Source organism: Cavia porcellus, unplaced genomic scaffold, assembly GCF_034190915.1.
Source record: "Cavia porcellus strain 051 isolate PalLab524CR breed Dunkin Hartley unplaced genomic scaffold, mCavPor4.1 scaffold_3, whole genome shotgun sequence".
Lineage (NCBI taxonomy): Eukaryota > Metazoa > Chordata > Mammalia > Rodentia > Caviidae > Cavia > Cavia porcellus.
The window spans coordinates 18,192,863-18,211,368 of NW_026947486.1; the positions used below are offsets into that span (position 1 = coordinate 18,192,863).

The 18,506-nt window shown below is 37.7% G+C and overlaps 1 protein-coding gene across 2 annotated transcripts in view; it reads right to left on the reverse strand.

Annotated features, from left to right (window-relative positions):
• Slc9a7 (solute carrier family 9 member A7) overlaps positions 1-18,506 on the reverse strand; it is a 153,861-nt gene that overhangs the window by 24,561 nt on the left and 110,794 nt on the right. For both annotated transcript variants that reach the window (XM_005000226.4, XM_005000227.4), the window contains one exon: positions 11,892-11,955. In XM_005000226.4, the coding sequence (XP_005000283.1) occupies positions 11,892-11,955 (64 nt within the window). The remainder of the gene's footprint in view (positions 1-11,891; positions 11,956-18,506) is intronic.

Sequence of the window (18,506 nt, forward strand, 5' to 3'; positions counted from 1 at the left end):
AAATCCTGAAAGAAAATGACATCCAATCTAGATTGATGTATCCTGCAAAACTATTCTTCAAAACTGACAGAGAAATAAGATACTTTCATGACAAAGAACAGTCGAACAATTACATGACCACTAAACCAACCCTACAAAGAGTACTAAAAAATATTATAGATAGACATAAAAATAATTATGACTTCAAGAACACCAACAGAAAGGAATCACCAAGCAGGGTAAACAATTAAACAGAGGGAAAAGGTAAAGAACCAACAACAGAAAGATAACATGACAAAAAAAGTCAATATACATCACTTATAATCATTAATGTAAATGTTCTCAATTCACCAATTAAAAGAAAAAGAGTGGCAGAATGATGAAGAAACAACATCCAACCATATATTGTATACAGTAAACCCATCTGACTCAAAAGAAAATTCATAGACTGAAAGTCAAAGGATGTCAAACATTACTTCATGCAACAGGAACCCCACCCCCAAAAAACCAGACATAGCTATTATATTTGCAGAAAATGTGAACGTCAAATCAAGAATGGTCAAAAGAGATAGAAACGGTCACTATATACTAGTTAAGGGAAAACTTCAAGAGGAAGAGATAACAATCTTAAATATATATGCACCAAGTATGGCATTAAACAGTTGTATAAAACAAATATTAATAGACATGAAAAATCAAATAAGCAATGACACAATTACAACAGGAGACCTTAATACACAACTGACAAGAAGATAAAACAATTAGACAAAAAAATCAGCAAAGGAAAACAGAACTGAACTGAACTTGTGAACAAATGGACTTAGTAGATGCCTATAGAGCATTCCACCCAACAACATTAGAATACACATTCTTCTTCTCAGCTTCACATGGGACATTCTTTAAAATATACCATATACTAGCCCACAGAACATGCTTACATAAGTGCAAAAGAATCAAAATTATCTCATGCATATTACCTGCTCACAGTGCCAGATAACTGGAAATTAATGACAAAAGAAACTGCAAAAACTCCATAAACACATGGAAATTAAATACACTCATGAATAATCAATGGGTCACAGAGGAAATTAAAGAAGAAATTAAGTGATATCTATAAGCAAACAAATATTCAAATACAACTTACCAGAACATGTGCGATGCAATGAAAGCAGTCCTCAGATGGAAATTTATTGCAATGAATTCCCACCATGAGGAAAATATAATGTATACAAATAAATAACCTGATGCTACACCTCAAACATCTAGAAAAAGAAGAGTAAGTGAAGCCCAAAGCCAAAAGAAGGGAGAAAATTATAAAGATTAGAGCAGAAATTAACACAGTTGAGACTAAGAAAACAACACAAAGAATTAACGAATTGAGTTGGTTCTTTGAAAGAATAAATAAAATTGATAAGCCCCTAGCCAACTTTATTTTAAAGGGGTAAGAAAAAACTGAACTTCATACATTAAGGAAAGAAAAAGGTGAAATCACTACAGACCCTGTGGAAATACGGAAGATCATCAATACCTACTTGGAAAAACTGTGGTCTCATAGGTCTAGTAATGCATAATAAATGGACAGATTCCTAGAAACATATGAATTCCCTAAGTTGGATCGACAAGATGTAAAAATGCTGAATAACCTAGTTCCAGTTAACAAAATTGAAAATATAATTAGAACCTGACCAACAAAGAAGAACCCAGATCTGATGGATTAAATTCTGAATTCTACAAGAAATTCAAGGAAGAATTAATGTCAACAGTCCTCAAACTCTTCATAGAAATTGAAAGGGAAGCAATTCCCCCTAACTCATTCCTGGAAGAAAGTATTACCCTAATACCAAAACCAGAGAAAGTCTCAACAAAAAAGAGCACTACAGGCAAAATGAACATAGCGGCAAAAATCCTCAGTAAAATACTGGCAAACAGAATGCAGCAAATCACCAAGAAGATTATACACCACAACCAAGTGTGATTCATGCCAGGAATGCAGAGATGGTTCAACATATGCAAATCAATGAACATAATATACTACATCAATAGAGCCAAAGATAAGAATCACATTAAAGTCCAACACTCATTCACGATAAAAACCCTACATAAAATTAGAATAGATGGTCTTTATCTCAATCTGATAAAAGCCATCTATGACAAATCAACAGTTAGCAACATACTAAATGGTCAAAAACGGAATGCTTTTACTCTAAAATCAGCAACAAGACAAGGATGTCCACTATCACCACTCCCATTCAATATAGTGCTAAAAACATTAGTCAGAGAAATAAAAGAAGGATAGCAAAAGAAGTTAAATTATCACTATTTTCAAATGACATGATACTCTACATTAAAGACCACAAAAACGCCATTGAAAGAATTCTAGATGTAATAACCAAATTCAGTAGCATAGCTGGACACAAAGTCAACACTCAAAAATCAATAGCATTCCTGTACACAAACAATAAACTCGCTGAGAAAGAAGTATGGAAACCACACCCTTCAAAACAGCATCCAAAAAATGAAATACTTAGGAATAAATCTAACAAAGGAAGTCAAAGATGTATGCATTGAAAATTACAGTATTCTGAAAAAAGAAACCGAAGAGGGTTTCAGAAAATGGAAAGGCACTCCTTGTTGATGGATAAGAAGAACAAACATTGTGAAAATGGTTATACTCCCAAAATTGTTATATAGATTTAATGTAATTCCAATCAAAATATCATTAGCATACCTCATAGATCTAGATAAAACATTCCTAAAATTCATCTGGAAGTAGAAGAGACCTAGCATTGCAAAGGCAATTCTGGGCAACAAAGGCAAGGCAGGAGGCATCATAATCCCTCAGGTGAAATTATACTACAAAGCTACTGTGATAAAGTCAACATGCTCCTGGAAAAAAACAAACTTGAAGATCAGTAGAATAGATTAGAAGATACAGTCACAACTACAAACACACTCAGCCACCTTATCTTTGACAAAGTGGCCAAAAATGTTCACTGGAAGGTAGCGTCTTTAATAAGTGGTGCTGCAAAAACTGGCTTTCCATATGCTGAAAACTAAAACTAGACCCATCCTTATCACTATACACTAAGCTAAAGTCAAAATAGACCAAAGATCTAAATATTAAAGCAGAAACACTAAATCTGCTGGAAGACAATGTAGGTAGAAATCTTGACGACATAGGGGTAGGCAAAAAATTCATGAACAAAAATCAAACTGCACAAGAAATACTTCCCAGAATCAACAACCAGGATCTCATTTTACTGAAAAGTTTTTGCATGTCAAAAGAAATTTCCAACAGAATGAAAAGAAAACCACAAACTGGGAAAAATATCTTAGTCAATTGTCCTTCAGACAAAGGAGTTCTGTCTAGAACATATAGAAGAATTTTTTAAAAATTCAAAGACCCAATCTATAAATGGGCATCTGAGATGAATACATACTTCTCAGATGAAAAAATACAAATAGCAAATAAATATATGAAAAAAATGTTCAGCATCATTGATCATTAGAGAAATACAAATTAAAATAATGCTGAGGTTCCATCTCACTCCAAAAAGAATAGCCAGGAACAAAAAATCAACCAATAACAAATGCTGGCAGGGCTGTGGGAAAAAAGGAACTCTTCTCCACGGTTGATGGGAATGTAGGCTGGTACACCCACTGTGGAAATTAGTGTGGAAGTTTCTTTAAAAATTAGGATTGGAAGACCCATTTGACCCAGCTATCCCGCTTCTGAGCACATTCCCAAAAGAACTGAAAGCATCATATCACAGTGATATATGTGCACCATGTTTATAGTGGCACAATTTGTAATAGCTAAATCTTGGAAACAATCTAAATGCTAACTGAGGAATGGATATACAAGATGTGGTATTTTTATACAATGCAGTACTACTCAGCAGTAAAGAAGGATTGTATTAAGGCTTTTATAGGTAAATAGATGTGACTTGAGACCATACTCATTAAGTGAAATAAATCAGACTCACATATATAAATACCACACTGTCTCTGTAGTATAAGAAACTGAAAAAGTAAATAAGATCCAAAACTCTACAATAAATATTGTGAAATGGTAATAAACCGCTCAACGGGAAAACGTAACTTGGATAGGGAAAAGGAGAAAAGAAGGAAGGGAAAAGAAAAAAGATATAAATTTATATATATACATCAGATAGCTAAGATGGTTATACTGCTAATTTTATTAGTTCTTGGAACAGAACAGTTAATACTCATATGATTAGAGCAACTTTGCATGTTTACATCTGGTAATCTAAGCAAGTCTTTTGAAGATAACTGTGTAAAATAACAACCATTGTTAAATTCCTATCATCTTGTTTTAAAAGCCTACATTATTACTGTTTTGGCTTTTTTGTGGTTACTATTTGTCTGTTGCTTCTTGTTTTTCTTGTCTGTGGTTTTTGTTGTTGTTGTTTTGGTTTTTTCCTTTTATTTAATTAAAATTTTACAAAATAACCAGCAGGATCAGACATTCATTTGAAGTCTGTTCTGTATAAGTATTATAAGAACCCAATTAATGTGAAAATAGATTTACTGCAGCCTGTTGGGGGTACTGCTAGTGTTTTATGTCCCCGGGTGACAATTATACACTCTAGGAGATGCACAATCATTTTATTTTCATCCTCTTTGATATTATAGGAGACTCAACTCTCCAAAGTGAGAGACAATAGCCAATAACTGAATAAAACTTGAACTACGGTGGGCTGTGCCTGCAATCCCAGCACTCTCAGAGGGTAAGGCAGGAGGGTGGCAAGTTCAAGCATAGACTGGGCAATTTAGAAAGACTCAGTTTCAAAGTTTTAAAAATTGGGAGGCAGGAGGTCTGAGGATATAGCTTAGTGTAGTGCCAAAGTCTTTTAAACCCCCCAGTACTCAAAACTAAGGGACCTTAAACAAAATTAATTCCAAATTGCAACAAATGTAAATTCTACCTATAATGGCTCTTAACTCTCAATTTTAAGTGCCTGTAGAGTTCTGCTAAAGACAAAACTAGCAAAATGACAAAGATTATTAGGAAGGATACTATAAACTATTAAGCACAAAATAAATCTCTCAAAGTCAGTTTCATCCCTTAAATCAACAATGAAAACAATAATCCCTAGTCTGTCATATTTTCCCCCTTTTTGCACAGTACTGAAAGTGAACTCAGAGCCTTGCACATGTGAGGCATGCACTCTATCACTGAGCTACAGTCTTAGCCCTACTCTTTAAAACCACCATGTGTTTAGTATCCCCTGGAATACTTAAATTCTTGCCCTCTCACCTTCAGGAAGCTACAGGACAGTTTTGTAAGTCCCCAAAAGAGATAATTAAAGTGAATAAAGTCAGACAAGGGCTTCTTTTTAACAACATACTAACAAAAGGTTTTCTCAGGTCATAAACACAAAAGTCTATAATCCACAAATAAGATAAAGTGACCTCAAATTCAGCAGCAAACTCTGAAATGTAAGAGCCTAAAACAACATTGAAAGGCTAGGAGAGTAAACTAGGCACAAGTCAAAAGTGTTAGCTTTGGTAAGAAGGGCATTAAACAACTTCATATTCTAAAAGAGTGTGCTACAGGCATGATTAGATACAGAAACAAGTCTGACAAAGCCACAGATAGTAACTTTGGAGAAACCAGGGCAGTTCTATGGAATGGAACTAAATGTTAATGCTGGCCTGGAAGACGACCCTCAACTGCTTTATCACAGAGAAGTCACAAGTTCCCTTCCTGTCCTGTGGGCTCCCATCAGCACCAGGCTGAGCAAGCGTTGCTGTGGGGGCAGATGTGGCTTCCTTCCTGCCTGCAGTTGGAGGTTTTTGGATTTGCATGCCAACCATGGAAAAAGTGGGGGCTTGCTCTCTTACTCCATCCCTCCTCCTCATCTGCCTGCCCACTTGGTGGGTTCACTCCCCAGACCTTGAGCTCAGAGCCAGGAACTGCCTTTCTTCCTCTCACCTTCTCATGCCTATATCACCTTCTTGGCAGACTCCTATTTATCTTTCAAAACTGTTCACAAGTTTAGTTTCTCTGAGAAAGGTTTCAAAAGCAAGAGAAACTCCAAGAGGTACATCACAGGCCCTCTTAACAGTCTACTGGGCCCCTGATTGTGCATCTGCTTTACTGGGCAACTCTGGGCAAGATGGCTAATCTTTCCGTACTTCAGTGGCCTCATCTATAGAAGGAAATATTAATAATCACCTACCTTGTAGGATTATAGTGGGGCTGTGATAGCTGTGATACCATGATACGATAAGGAATATATAGTTGGTTTAACCCCAACCCCTGGTACAAAATGTTCCAATATTGGGCTAAGAGGAACATTACATTAGTCCTAAGTCTCTTTCAACCATACCTGAGTTTATGCTAATGAGGTTGCTCTTGGAAGCTGGGGGCTGGTGCCAGTACAAACCAACCTTGTGGTTACAGGGTTGGCAATTTTAGCCTTACCCCCTGCCTCCAGAGGGGAAAAGATATTGGAGACTTAGTCGATCACTAATGGTCAATGATTTCATCCACTATGCCTGTGTAATGGAACCTTGATAAACTCACTCAACAGCTAGATTTGAAGAGCTTCAATACTGACAAATATATCATGATGTTGGGAGAATAGCATGCCAGACAGGCAAGGAAGCTCAATGCATCCCTGTTATTATACCTTGCCTTATGTATTTCTTCCATGTAGTTGCTGCTGTGTTATACCATTTATAAGAAACAGCAAAGTGCTTTTCTGAGTTCCATGAGTCATTTTAGACAATTACTGAATGTGAGGAGGAGGTTGGAGGAGCTCCTGATTTATTACCAGTTAGTCCAAGTTACAGGTCACAGCATGGGACTTGACAGCTACATTTGAAGTGTGAGCAGTCTTGTGGGACTCAGTTTTTAACCTGTGGGGTCTGATGCCACCTCCAAGCCAGTAGTGGTCAGAATGAAGTTAAAATGTAGAACATCTTCTTGGTATCCACTAAGAATTAGAGAATTAGTTGGAATGGGTTATTTTTTTTTTTTTTTTTTTGCTAGACGTGTTTTGAATACAGAAAAAGACAGGATTTTTCTTTTAGAGTTGTAAATGATTTTTATATTGGAAGAATCTAGGACAATATTAGCCATGTGACTTTTTGTACTGATTAAATGTTTGTGAAATATTTAGCTCAGCATCTGCCACATATTTAGAGCACATATTGTTAAATTCAGTTAATTTCCAAAGACTGAATATATCATTTCATACACACATTTGCTAGGAATCTATCATTTCATACACACATTCATTAATGACATTGGCTTATTTTATGTGGCTTTTTCCAGGAAGAGTTCTAAATCTTTTTACTGACATGAATAGAAAAACTGCTTAAAAATAAATACCATCAAGTCTGCTTACTAGAATTTGAGCATGTAACAATAAATGTGTATTTCTTTTGCATTAAGAGCCTGCTATGCACCAGCCACAACAAGGAGGAAGAGTCAGCACTGCCTCTTTCTGAACACTGGAAAAAAGTATATGTATGTTTGTATGATATAAATGTATATGTGTGGGTGATACACAGAAAGGTACATATGTGCATGTATGTATACAACAAAACCTTGGATTGTAACTCATTCTGTGAGTGTTGTGTAAGACAAGCAAACATTTCTAATAAATTTGAACTTGATAAAAGTCTTGCAATACAAGTAGTATATGATGCTGAATGCCACATGATCACAAGTCAGCCAAAGGTTCTCTCCCTTTCCTTTGCTCCCTCACTTACTGTGGGATTGCAGGTGATCATCTCCCACTAGCAAGAAGTTATGGAGGAGATCTCATTTGCATATTAGAAAGAGAAAAAGTCAGAGGAACCCCTCACTTCAAGTGTTTGGAGAAATGTGTATAATATGGGAAATGATGCAAAATTTTAATAGAAAAGCACCACCCAAACAAGGCTGTAGCAGTGGAAGGATGAATCTGTTTAATGACAACACAGTGTCACATTTCCACAAAATCCTCTAAAGGAGGCAAAACCAAGTGTCATTGGCTAGGTTCCTTGTTAAAGCTGCACAAAAAGAAAAACATTACATTGAGCCAACAGGTAGCAGTCATTCTGTTAGTGACAGTGAAAGTCATCCTACATAATAACCCTCCTCATTTTCTTTTCCCTCATACCAGCTATGAAGATTTTCAGAGGTTAAGTGCAGGGTTTTAAAAAATATAGTACTGTAACCATTTTTATATGAATATTTTTGGGTTGTGGAACAAATCATCTGAGTTTCTATCATTTCTTATGGGGAAATTCACTTTCATATACAAGCACTTTGGATTACAAGCATGTTTCTGGAATGAATTATGCTCACACACTAAGGTTTTGCTGTATATTCTTTTTCATGAAGAAAAAGAAAGGTGATTAAACAACCAAGGAATGGCAAACAACATTATTTTTGAAATAATTTTTCTAGAATCATGGAATATTGGTATCTTCATAGTTATATTTTATTCCATCCTTTCATAATGTTAATTTTTTGGTACGTTAATGAGAACAGCTTACATTTTCCCAGGAACAGAGCATGTCATGGGAAGAATGATGGCATGATGGCCTCCCACCCATGTCTCCATCCTCATCACTGCAATCTGTGAATATGTTACATATACAGCAAGAGGGGCTTTATGACTGACTCAGGGTTGTGCTGGCAGGCCAGGACTACCACACAGGTCCTTATAAAATAGATAAATCCGACAAAAGAGTCAGAGACATGGAGCAAAAGGAGAAGCAAGAGAGACTCAGAGAGTAACAACCACTGTTGCTGGTTTTGAAGACGGTGGTGGCCACAAGTCAGGGAATATGAGTGGCTTCAAAGAGCTAGGCATGGTACTCCCATCCCATGCTCCAGAAACAGACAAAAAGATATGAGACCTTAGTCTTATAACTGCAGGAAAAAGAATTTTACCAACAACCTGACTGAGCCTGCTCTGGCTCCCCCTCCAGAGCCCAGCCCTGCTCACACTTTGATTCTTGGCTTTGATGCAGAGAAACAAGCTGAGCCCACCAGACTTCTGACCTACCCAACTGTCAGATAATACAATCATGTAATTTAAGCCATAGACTTTGGTGTAATTTGTTACAGTGGGCCCAGAAAACTAATAAAGAACATAACAGTAAATAAATGATGTAACCTGATTTGTGGTTTTTCCCTAGTACTGGTGACTGAATGCAGGGCCTATTCATTGGGCTGTAGTCCAGCTCTTTCATTGTTTTTTAGAGCTAGATCAAGCTAAGTTGCTTAGGCTGGCCTTGAACTTATGATCCTCCTTTCTATATATCATAGGGTACTAGGACCAAGATATTTCATCATACCTGGGAATCAAGTCCATGACAGTGCTGCACAGACAGTTCCTTCCTTGTTTAATAAGATAGTTTTCTTCCCCAGATCTACCTTACCTAACCCAGGGCTTCTCAAATCGTATACTGCACCAACCACCTGGGGACACTGGAAAAATGGAGATTCTGTTTCAGTGGGGCCAGGTGAGCCCTGAAAGCTTACATTTCCAACAAGGTCTCTCCTGAAATGATGGACCACAAGCATACTCAGAGTAGCAAGGATAGATAGGTCTATGTTCCCTGGGGGCAGAGCAGATAAGTTCTTCCATTATGTCACTTCTGCCACTCTCTACCCACTTCACCAAACTGTCACCAAGCTTTTCAGGACAGATTCACCTGTCTTATTGCAGACCTATTCCTGAAGGGTCTGATATTTAACAGGTGCTCAATAAATATCTGTAAATTGGATAAGTGTATTAATATTTATTCAGGGCTTCTATAAAACAAAAAAAATAATATAAAGGGAAATCAAATTGCCAAAAGATGCAATCATAAGACAAAAAGCTTGAGGAATAAGGGGTCAGAAAGAAATAATTTGGGGAAAGTCACTTCAGCAGCTAAAGTTAAAAGATTTAGGTGACCAGGTATCTGATTTTAGTCAGAGGAGCCAGAAATAAATGAATGCAACTTGTTCACCAAGTCCTATGTCAATGCAACTATAAACAGCTAACTTTCTACGTATTTCACTATATACATGCATGTACTTATATATATATATATATATATATATATATATATATATACTCACACAGAAATTGTTTCATTTTCTCCACATCCCAGTAATACCTAGCTTGCACACTGGTCCTACTCATACAGTAAATCCAAGATCACTTCAGATCCATGCTTTTAGTCACTCCAAGCGACCTCATCAATGAACACTCTTCTGGAAACTTGGGCTTCCAGAAGAGGAAGTGAATGATGTGTCTGCATATCCAGCCAACAGAAATCTCAGCTGTGCCTGATTTGGCATGGGCAGTCCCCCTTGAATGGGATAATAAGCCAACCCCCCAGTCTAGGCAGCTTGTTTCCAGCTGGGCTTGTTTTTGTTTTGGTTGCAAAGTCACTAAAACCTCTAGAGAAACAAAGCAATGCGTTTTTAGTCTTGTTTTGTTCTAATGAGTCAAACTTGCCAGGAACACAAAGCTGAATTCTGCCCACAATATTCTTATGCTTCCCTTACACAGAGTCAAAAGTTTCAGCTAATCATTCCTTTCTTTCTCCCACATGAGGTAATGACTTTAGCTCTGTAGCCATGACACTGTTTACAACCTTGGGCTTCTAGAGTAAGGGGAAATTGCCCTTGAATGTTCTGTCAAGAAATGTTCTGTCAAATATCACTATCTTTATTTGTTGTTTTAAGGAGGGTCATTTAGAAAAGGAAGTCAGGAGAACAGCTTTCCTACTTAAGACAAACATCTGGACTTTGCCTACCTCTTTTTTCAGTTTTGTGACAAAACAAAGCACATGATCTGGATCCATTTCAGGAGAAACTGCAAGAACCCAGGGTTTCACCCAAAACTGAGAAGGCCATTTATTTATGTGTTCCTGTTTCTAATGACTGCTGGAGCAGTCATGAGTGGCTCACTGGAATGAGAAGATCAGGCTAGGAAGATTTTGAGAAACAAGATCCTTTTGCACAAGAGCATGAATCATTTTCGAGAGGGTATCCTGGGGAAGCAGGACTGAAGTTCGCCTGCTTTCCTACCCTGACACCAAACTGACTGCTTTCAAAAGTTTAGAAGAACTGATTCTGAGAGCCAATGTTTATGACTGTATGTGGTTTAAAATGAGGTCAGAGACAGCTGTGACACCAGCTCTAGGTTAGCAAATGGGGTGCCATCAGGAGTGTAGCAAAAGTTGCTCCCAGCCCACTGACAATGCCAAATATGCAGTGCTCCTGGCCTTTAATGTGTTGGCTCCTAGATTGTCCAGGAGCCAATTGGCACACTGAGCTACTTGAACAGGCATGTTAAGATTGCCTCACCTCACATGAGGATGGGGACTATTTTAGATGTCACCAAAAGGACTAAATATCAGAACTTTTAGCACTGAAGACCTTTTGTTTCTGAAGTTATTCCTATGGAGATGTGACAGCAAGCATACTACTCAGTCTAATTCAAGCTTGGTGTTTTTCCAGTGTCTAGATCTTAAAAAATATATAGTACATCCTGCAGCATAAAATCAACCAAGTCATTTCACTTATTTCCCTTTAGGTGTGCCTGAATGCAAAGGTAGGAGCAACAGGGAACAGCTGAAGGGCTGGGGATGTTGTGACTGATCAAGATGATGAAATATTTCCAAGTCCTGACTATCCAACTGCTCCTGAGCTGTTTCACTTACAAAATAAATCAGTTTCTAATTCTCTTATCTTAGATGACTCATGTTAGTCTTCACCCTTCAGCTCTAATCTGTAAAACAGAGATAACAGTACTTGCCCCAAAAGGGTACTATCAAGATGTCAACTAGGGAGTTCAGGTAAAATGCCTGGCATATAGTGAACTGCACACTAAATGTAAGCTACTTTTACATATCTTCCCTAGGAAGATGCATTTCTTGTGACTTACCCCTTGTAAAACTTGAAAGCTGTCGTTGTTAGGTGGTGGGTCTTGATCTGGGTCAACACCAACTCTAAAAGTCACCAAGGAGGAAGACAAAGAAAAGAACAGTAAGTATTAGTTCTGTCCATGGAAATCATGTAGGGTGAAGTCAACAACCATATTCCCAAAGCCGAAGGAGTGGTTAGCTACAGAGAGAAAAACTGTCATGCAGAGGTCAGGTCACATACCACATCAGATTCCAGAGAGTCGGGAAAATAAATCCTGTGTGCTTATGTTGTAAGAAAGGCCTCTAGAAACAGCATAGCCTCTGGAAAAAGCACATGCTGCCCACTGTCTAGCTGCTTCCCATGCCAGGTGGTCCCCCTTATCAAAATGTTGCCAACCCATCGTGCTCTGATGTTCCTAACATTCTGTTATGAAATTCTTCAATTACTAAAGGAAAGTGTTAAAGGACTTTATAGTGAACACCTGTATGCTCACAAACACAAGATCCTACCATTAAAATTTACTGCAGTTTATGGCCTATCCATTTCTCTCTCCATCCTCAATCTTACTTTTTTGCATGCATTCAAATAAAGCAGCAGACATCAATACACTTTTCCCTGTTGCTTCCATACGCACTGTGGCAGTCTCTCCTTTTCCCAACCTGAGCCACGCTCTTTCAAATTCTCTTCCCAACTAGGCCCTGACTTTTGGGCTTCTGGGTTTTACTCTGTATTACCTAATTTTAGCGAAGAATCCTGCTAAGTCAGTTTAGTGAGAACTTAACCCTTATCTGATTTCCATCCCATCATCCCCTACTATCCACCAGGTGAGGTCTGATCACCCTCCGTTGCCTTCTGGCAAGAATCCTAGTAGGTCAGTTTGGACAGAATCCTCCTTACCCTGATGTTTCCTCTTTATAACTTTCCACCCATGGAACCTTATCTTCTCCTTGCACTGCAAAACTCCATCATAGTAGTTCCTATACCAGCAGTCATGATCCTGAAAATAAAGTCTACTTTGCCCTTTTAGCAAGTGGCAGAGTAATGTTTTCTTTAAGCAGTATCATTAACTTGAGTCTTGATTTGCTTTAATTCTGATACTTTTACATCTTCCCACATCAAAGATGACTCAAAAAGTCACAAATTTGAGAGCAACTAAAGATGGAAAGAAAAAGCAAAGTGACAATATCAACTTATAACAAATTCCAGAAAAGCAATGGAGCTGCTGTCTTGGTTTAGTCACATACCAACTGTTGCTCTATGCATTTGTTAATTTTCTATCCCTGTACCTTCCTCATTCTGAGGTAGAAAACTGTGACATGGATGATGTAGACAACAAATACCAACAGCGGGGGTGACAAAGACATCAGGAAAATCGTCTATCTTCTTGCACTTGATCCAGGGTCAAGTGTCACCAAGAATGGATAGGGTCAAAAAGGTCAACCAAGGACCCAACTGTTAGCAGATTAGGTGGAATCTGTGCTTGAAGAGAGGTACCAAGGTGATTTTGCAGAGGTGTTTTTGCTGTCTGCTATCAGGACAATGTCTCTACTGGGCAGATGATGAATGAAGGCAGAAGCCCCAAATCCCCTCCCTTACTCTTCTCTTCCTCCTTTCTCCTACCTGTGATACCCAGGATCTTTCCTAGGGGAAAAAGAAACTACATGTAAATGGGAGTGGCTCAGAGACAGGACAGATGTACCCAGCCTCTCAATGCCAGTCTCTGGCCTTTCTCATTGCGGGCTTGCAGAGCACTCACTCAAGATGTGTGCCCTGCAAAAGGAGACAAAAAACGAAATGTCTCATATTATTCTGAAGGCAAAGTTTAGAACTACAAAGTGAATTTACAGAGACTCTAATTTGCTAGGCACTGTTATGAACTCCTGGTTAAAGCTTGAAGTGGGCCTAGTGCCAGATTTCCTTGCCAGGGTTTGGACAGAACCTTTGGGTTGAATTAGATGGACTTTATATATTCTAGAGGCTACTTCTAAGCAGTGGTTTTTGAGGGCTGGGGATTTTTCCTTGGCCACAGGACATTCTCTAGGCATGTTTGAACAACAAATATCACATAGACCTTTGGCATGAAAATCATGCAGTTGAGGAGTCCAAGGGATGCCCACAAAAGTCAGGCCAGAGCCCTAGTACATACAAAATGTATAATGAAATGAGCTATAGGAGAGGTTGCACTGTGTTTGTAGATGTTGATACTTACTCACCTGTTTTTAGAGTCTCTTAATGTACATTCCATAGAAAACAATCATTTATATGGTGTCTGTGTCTGAATGTGTAAGGTCAACAGCTAAGAATCCAACATGAGGCCTCATTTGGTGGATTATATAGCAGTAGTACAAAGCCACTTCATGTCAGACTTTTCCTTAAGATGCGCTCCAAGTTGCAGACTCAGAGAGCAGAGTGCTGGTAACTCTAGAGTCTCTTAACCTGCCTGTAAACCAGGTGTCATGGCTGCCCTCAGCCTAAACACAAAGAGGCTGCTGGTGGGAGGAATAATGTGCAAGATAGCCAAAAATACAGCAGTTCAGATCTGTCACTAATAATCTCTCTACTCAGCATTGTGGATTTTGAAAGATTTATGACTTTTGTTATAAAGTTATAACAGCTGACCTTATCAGCCCAGATGAAATAGGAGGCCTATGGACAGGGGAAAAGAATGTGTGTCCTGTGCTATAATGAAGAACATAAACTCAAATACTACTACATTTGGCCTCTAGTGAAATCTAGCCTCTTCTATTCTCTTAATTTCTATAAGGAAAATAAAATCTGCTTAATAAGAATTGAAATAAATTCTGTTTAGCAAAAATAACTTATAAAAATGAAGCTCAGACCACTTTCACTCAAGTCCTGAAGATGTCAGTAGAACTCATGTGTTCATCCTGGCCAGGCCAGAATTCCAAACAATGCCCACAACATTGCAATAACTTGGCAAAATCATGAAATTATGGCCACTCTAATCTCATCCAGAACCTATAAGAGTTGCCATTTTATTCTGGGGAGGGGGATAGAGTAGTTCTAGATCAGTGCTGCCCAGTAGAACTTCTAGCAAAACAGCAAGGTTCTTTACTACAGTGTCCAATATGGTAACTACTATATAGTTACCATAGTCACTGAGCACTTGCAATGCAGCTGGTATGGCTGAGGAACTGCATTCTACATTTTAATTTTAATTAATTAAAATTTAAATAGTTACATGTGGTGAGCCATTCCTGAACTACACAGGGTAGGTTCTAGAACGTACTAATTCCAGCCATGTCCCTATACTCTCACTTGTTTCCCCATTAACAAAGCAACAACTATCTGCTCTCTGCTTTCTCAATGATAACACCCAAATTCCTGCTGGTATCCTGCAAAGATACAACTCCAAATATCATAAATATTAAATTAAAACTCTGCTTGAACCTATTACTTAGTGAATGAAGAGATTATTTACTTTATTGGTATATAAAATGAATTCTAAAATCCTCTATAGAGAGAACATCATCTTATAAAAGTGAAAGTAATGGTAAAATCAGAAAACTGCCATTTCTGCCTCCAGGGTAGTCGCCATTTCAAGCAAGGATCATTAGTGAATGACTTTACCACTGAATAAAAGATTATTGGGAACTTGGCCATTTGAGTAATGTCAAAAGATCATTTTACAGAATACCTTTTAGTTATAAAAAGAAAATTGTACCTTGACCATACAGAGACTTAATGTCATTACCTTAACTAAGTGATCAAATGCAGTATCATTAAGGGGCAGTCTGACACCATGCCTCATATCACAGGATACAACAAGGAATAAGTATGTAAAACCAGTTCTAAAGGATTTTCGACAGAAATGATTATCTATCTTTAGCCATGATGAAAGCATCAGAAAAATCCAGACTATGGGACATTCTATGCATAAATATTCTGAATACTTTATAACTGACCCCCCAAATTCTGAAAACTTTATAAGTGACCCCCAAAAAGGGTGGTGGTTCTGGATTAAATGACACTAAACAGATGTGACAATCAAATTTTCATTAGATCCAGGACATGTGTGTGTGTGTGTGTGTGTGTGTGTGTGTGTGTGTGTCGTGTATATGTGTGTGTCTGTAAAATCAGATAGCTATTCTCAGATGCATTATCATGTAGGAGACAGGATTCCTAGAAGATGTAGGCAAAAATATTTATGGGTGGAAAGTCTGCAATATGCAAGTATTTTGAAACAGCTTAAAGTGAGAAAGAGAGAAGGCAAAAAACCACCCCCCAAATTAACAAATACTAACAAGTGATGAATTTAGGTTACTACTTGTGTATTCCTTGTTCTATGCTTCCCTCCACCCACTTTTTTCAGACCTAACAGTTTTAACAGTTTAAAAGAAGGATACTTAATTATACCCTTAGTAAAAATGTGTTAAGAACATTACTGTATACTTCTTTAATCTCTCTACTTTAATCTACTAATATTGATGATTTGTGAGTTTATATTATTCTAGGTCTTTACCACAAATTGTAAAGATTCATGAATACAAGATGCTATAAGTAATATTGGTCTTATGTGAATATATATTCTAGTAATTGTGTGGTCTTCTTTTCCAGTTAAATAAATTCTGGAATGTTTGTGGAGATACTTTCTCCTAAAAGTGAGAAGCAAGGAAAACAATGTTTGGTACTGGGACATGGTTAAGCAAATAAAACCATTTTCAGATCTGGTTGTGTATATCCCCCAGAAACCTGTAGTTCTAAGGACAGTCTTACCTGATGCTCCATTTTCTTGCTTTTATCATCATTCTGCCATGGAAATTCCAATTTTCATAGTAGCTACTTGCTATCAGTCAACTATCTGACATACAACCCAAACTCTTGACAGCACAGAGACTGAAAGGATTGCTTGGGCCCTCCCAAACACAGAGGAATGGGGGAAGACCCCCTTGGTCTTTTGGAGGTCCCTGCTACTAGTACTTAACAGGAATAGTTCAAGAAAAGACAGACCTGTTTCCCTAATTGCTACTACTTTTTAAATGGCCAAAAGAAAACAGAACAGGGGCCACAAGACACAATGATGTTTTTCTGCAGCATGTTTTCTTATCAAGGCTGTTTACTTTCAGGTGATTTAATGATTACCTTACTGACAGGCTTGAACCTTGGACCAATCCCCAAGGATGACATAGGATTCTGGGGCTCCTACTAAAGGCCTCACCCTTGGGGCAGAGCCAAGAACCAAACCATTTCTGAGAATAGAAAGTAAAACAACAGTCTAGGGTACATGGTGTGGTGCTAGGCAACAAGAAAGATCAGCTATATGATTTTAATTGCAGATTTCAAGTCAGGCAGCTATCCATAATTTATATCTCTCTCCTGACCTGCTACAATGCTTTAGATCCAGGACACTGTATACATAGCTTTGTGGGCTGCTTTAATATATCATATTAGCATTCCCCTAATTCACCTTGGCTGAACTTGGTGGAGCACATGCAACACTCTTTTCTTCCAGAATGAACTGATTATTTGTATTTTCATTAAGCATGAGACAAATGTGGAAATCCCACACCAAATGACAGCATAAAGTGATCAAACCAATATGGTCATTCTAGAACGAATAAATATCAAATCTGATAGTTTTCTAATAATTTACCAGTTCTGATTAACATATAAGACACTATGGAATTTCAAGAATCTTAGAATTATTCTACTTTAACCAGTAATTTTTTGAGGAAAGTGGTGCTCAAGATTGAACACAGGGTTGCATGCATGCCAAATATACATTCTACCACTGAGCTATACTCCCTAACCAATGATAATATTTAAAATCTGAATAGTGAAGGCTTTAATATGAAAAATGAGACAAATACCTCCATGTAAAACCTTGAACAGCAAATCATACTCTGAATTCTCTCATGTCCTATGTCCCAAGTGTAATAACTTACACTTGCCTGGAGGATCTTCTTTCTTGTAGGGTGCTTCAAATGTGAGGGGTTCCCCTGCAGTTTATCTGGTATCTAAATTCAAAAATCTAGTCTAGTCTATCGAGTCTAGTCTAGTCTAGTCTAATCTAGAGTCAAAAATGAACTCTGTGTGCATATGTATATGTGTGTGTGCAATTGAACAGTATAAAAAAGAGTGAAACCAGTGAGTTTAAATACATAAATCAATTTCAAGTGTGACACCAGAGTGTACACATGAGCTATAATGTACACACACATGTACCTACACACGTGAACTAAGACTCATGACTCTGGTATCACTGCTTTCACCACTGCCATCAGGGAGAGATTTTTCACAATTCTAAGACAAAGTTCAAGCCTATTTGTTATCTACCAAGAAAACAGATAAAAATAAGCATGAAATTAGAGATCTTTAAAGGAAAGAAGAAACATTTTTACTCAGTTTGCTTCTATCTCATCCTTAAGCAATCATATAATGAACCCTGGTGCACACTGAGAAACCAGTTACATTAGAGAAATCTTTATTCTTTTGTTAAAAAGTTCTTCACATCGTCTGAGTCACCATAAGAAAGTATAAATATACAAATAACATACTTTCAAAAACCACAACAGCACTGGTATTTAATAAAGATGGTATATAATTCATGACCCACTCAGCTGAAATTCGAAATTCTAGCTTTCTGGATGAGTTACAAGCCTTGCTTACTAGA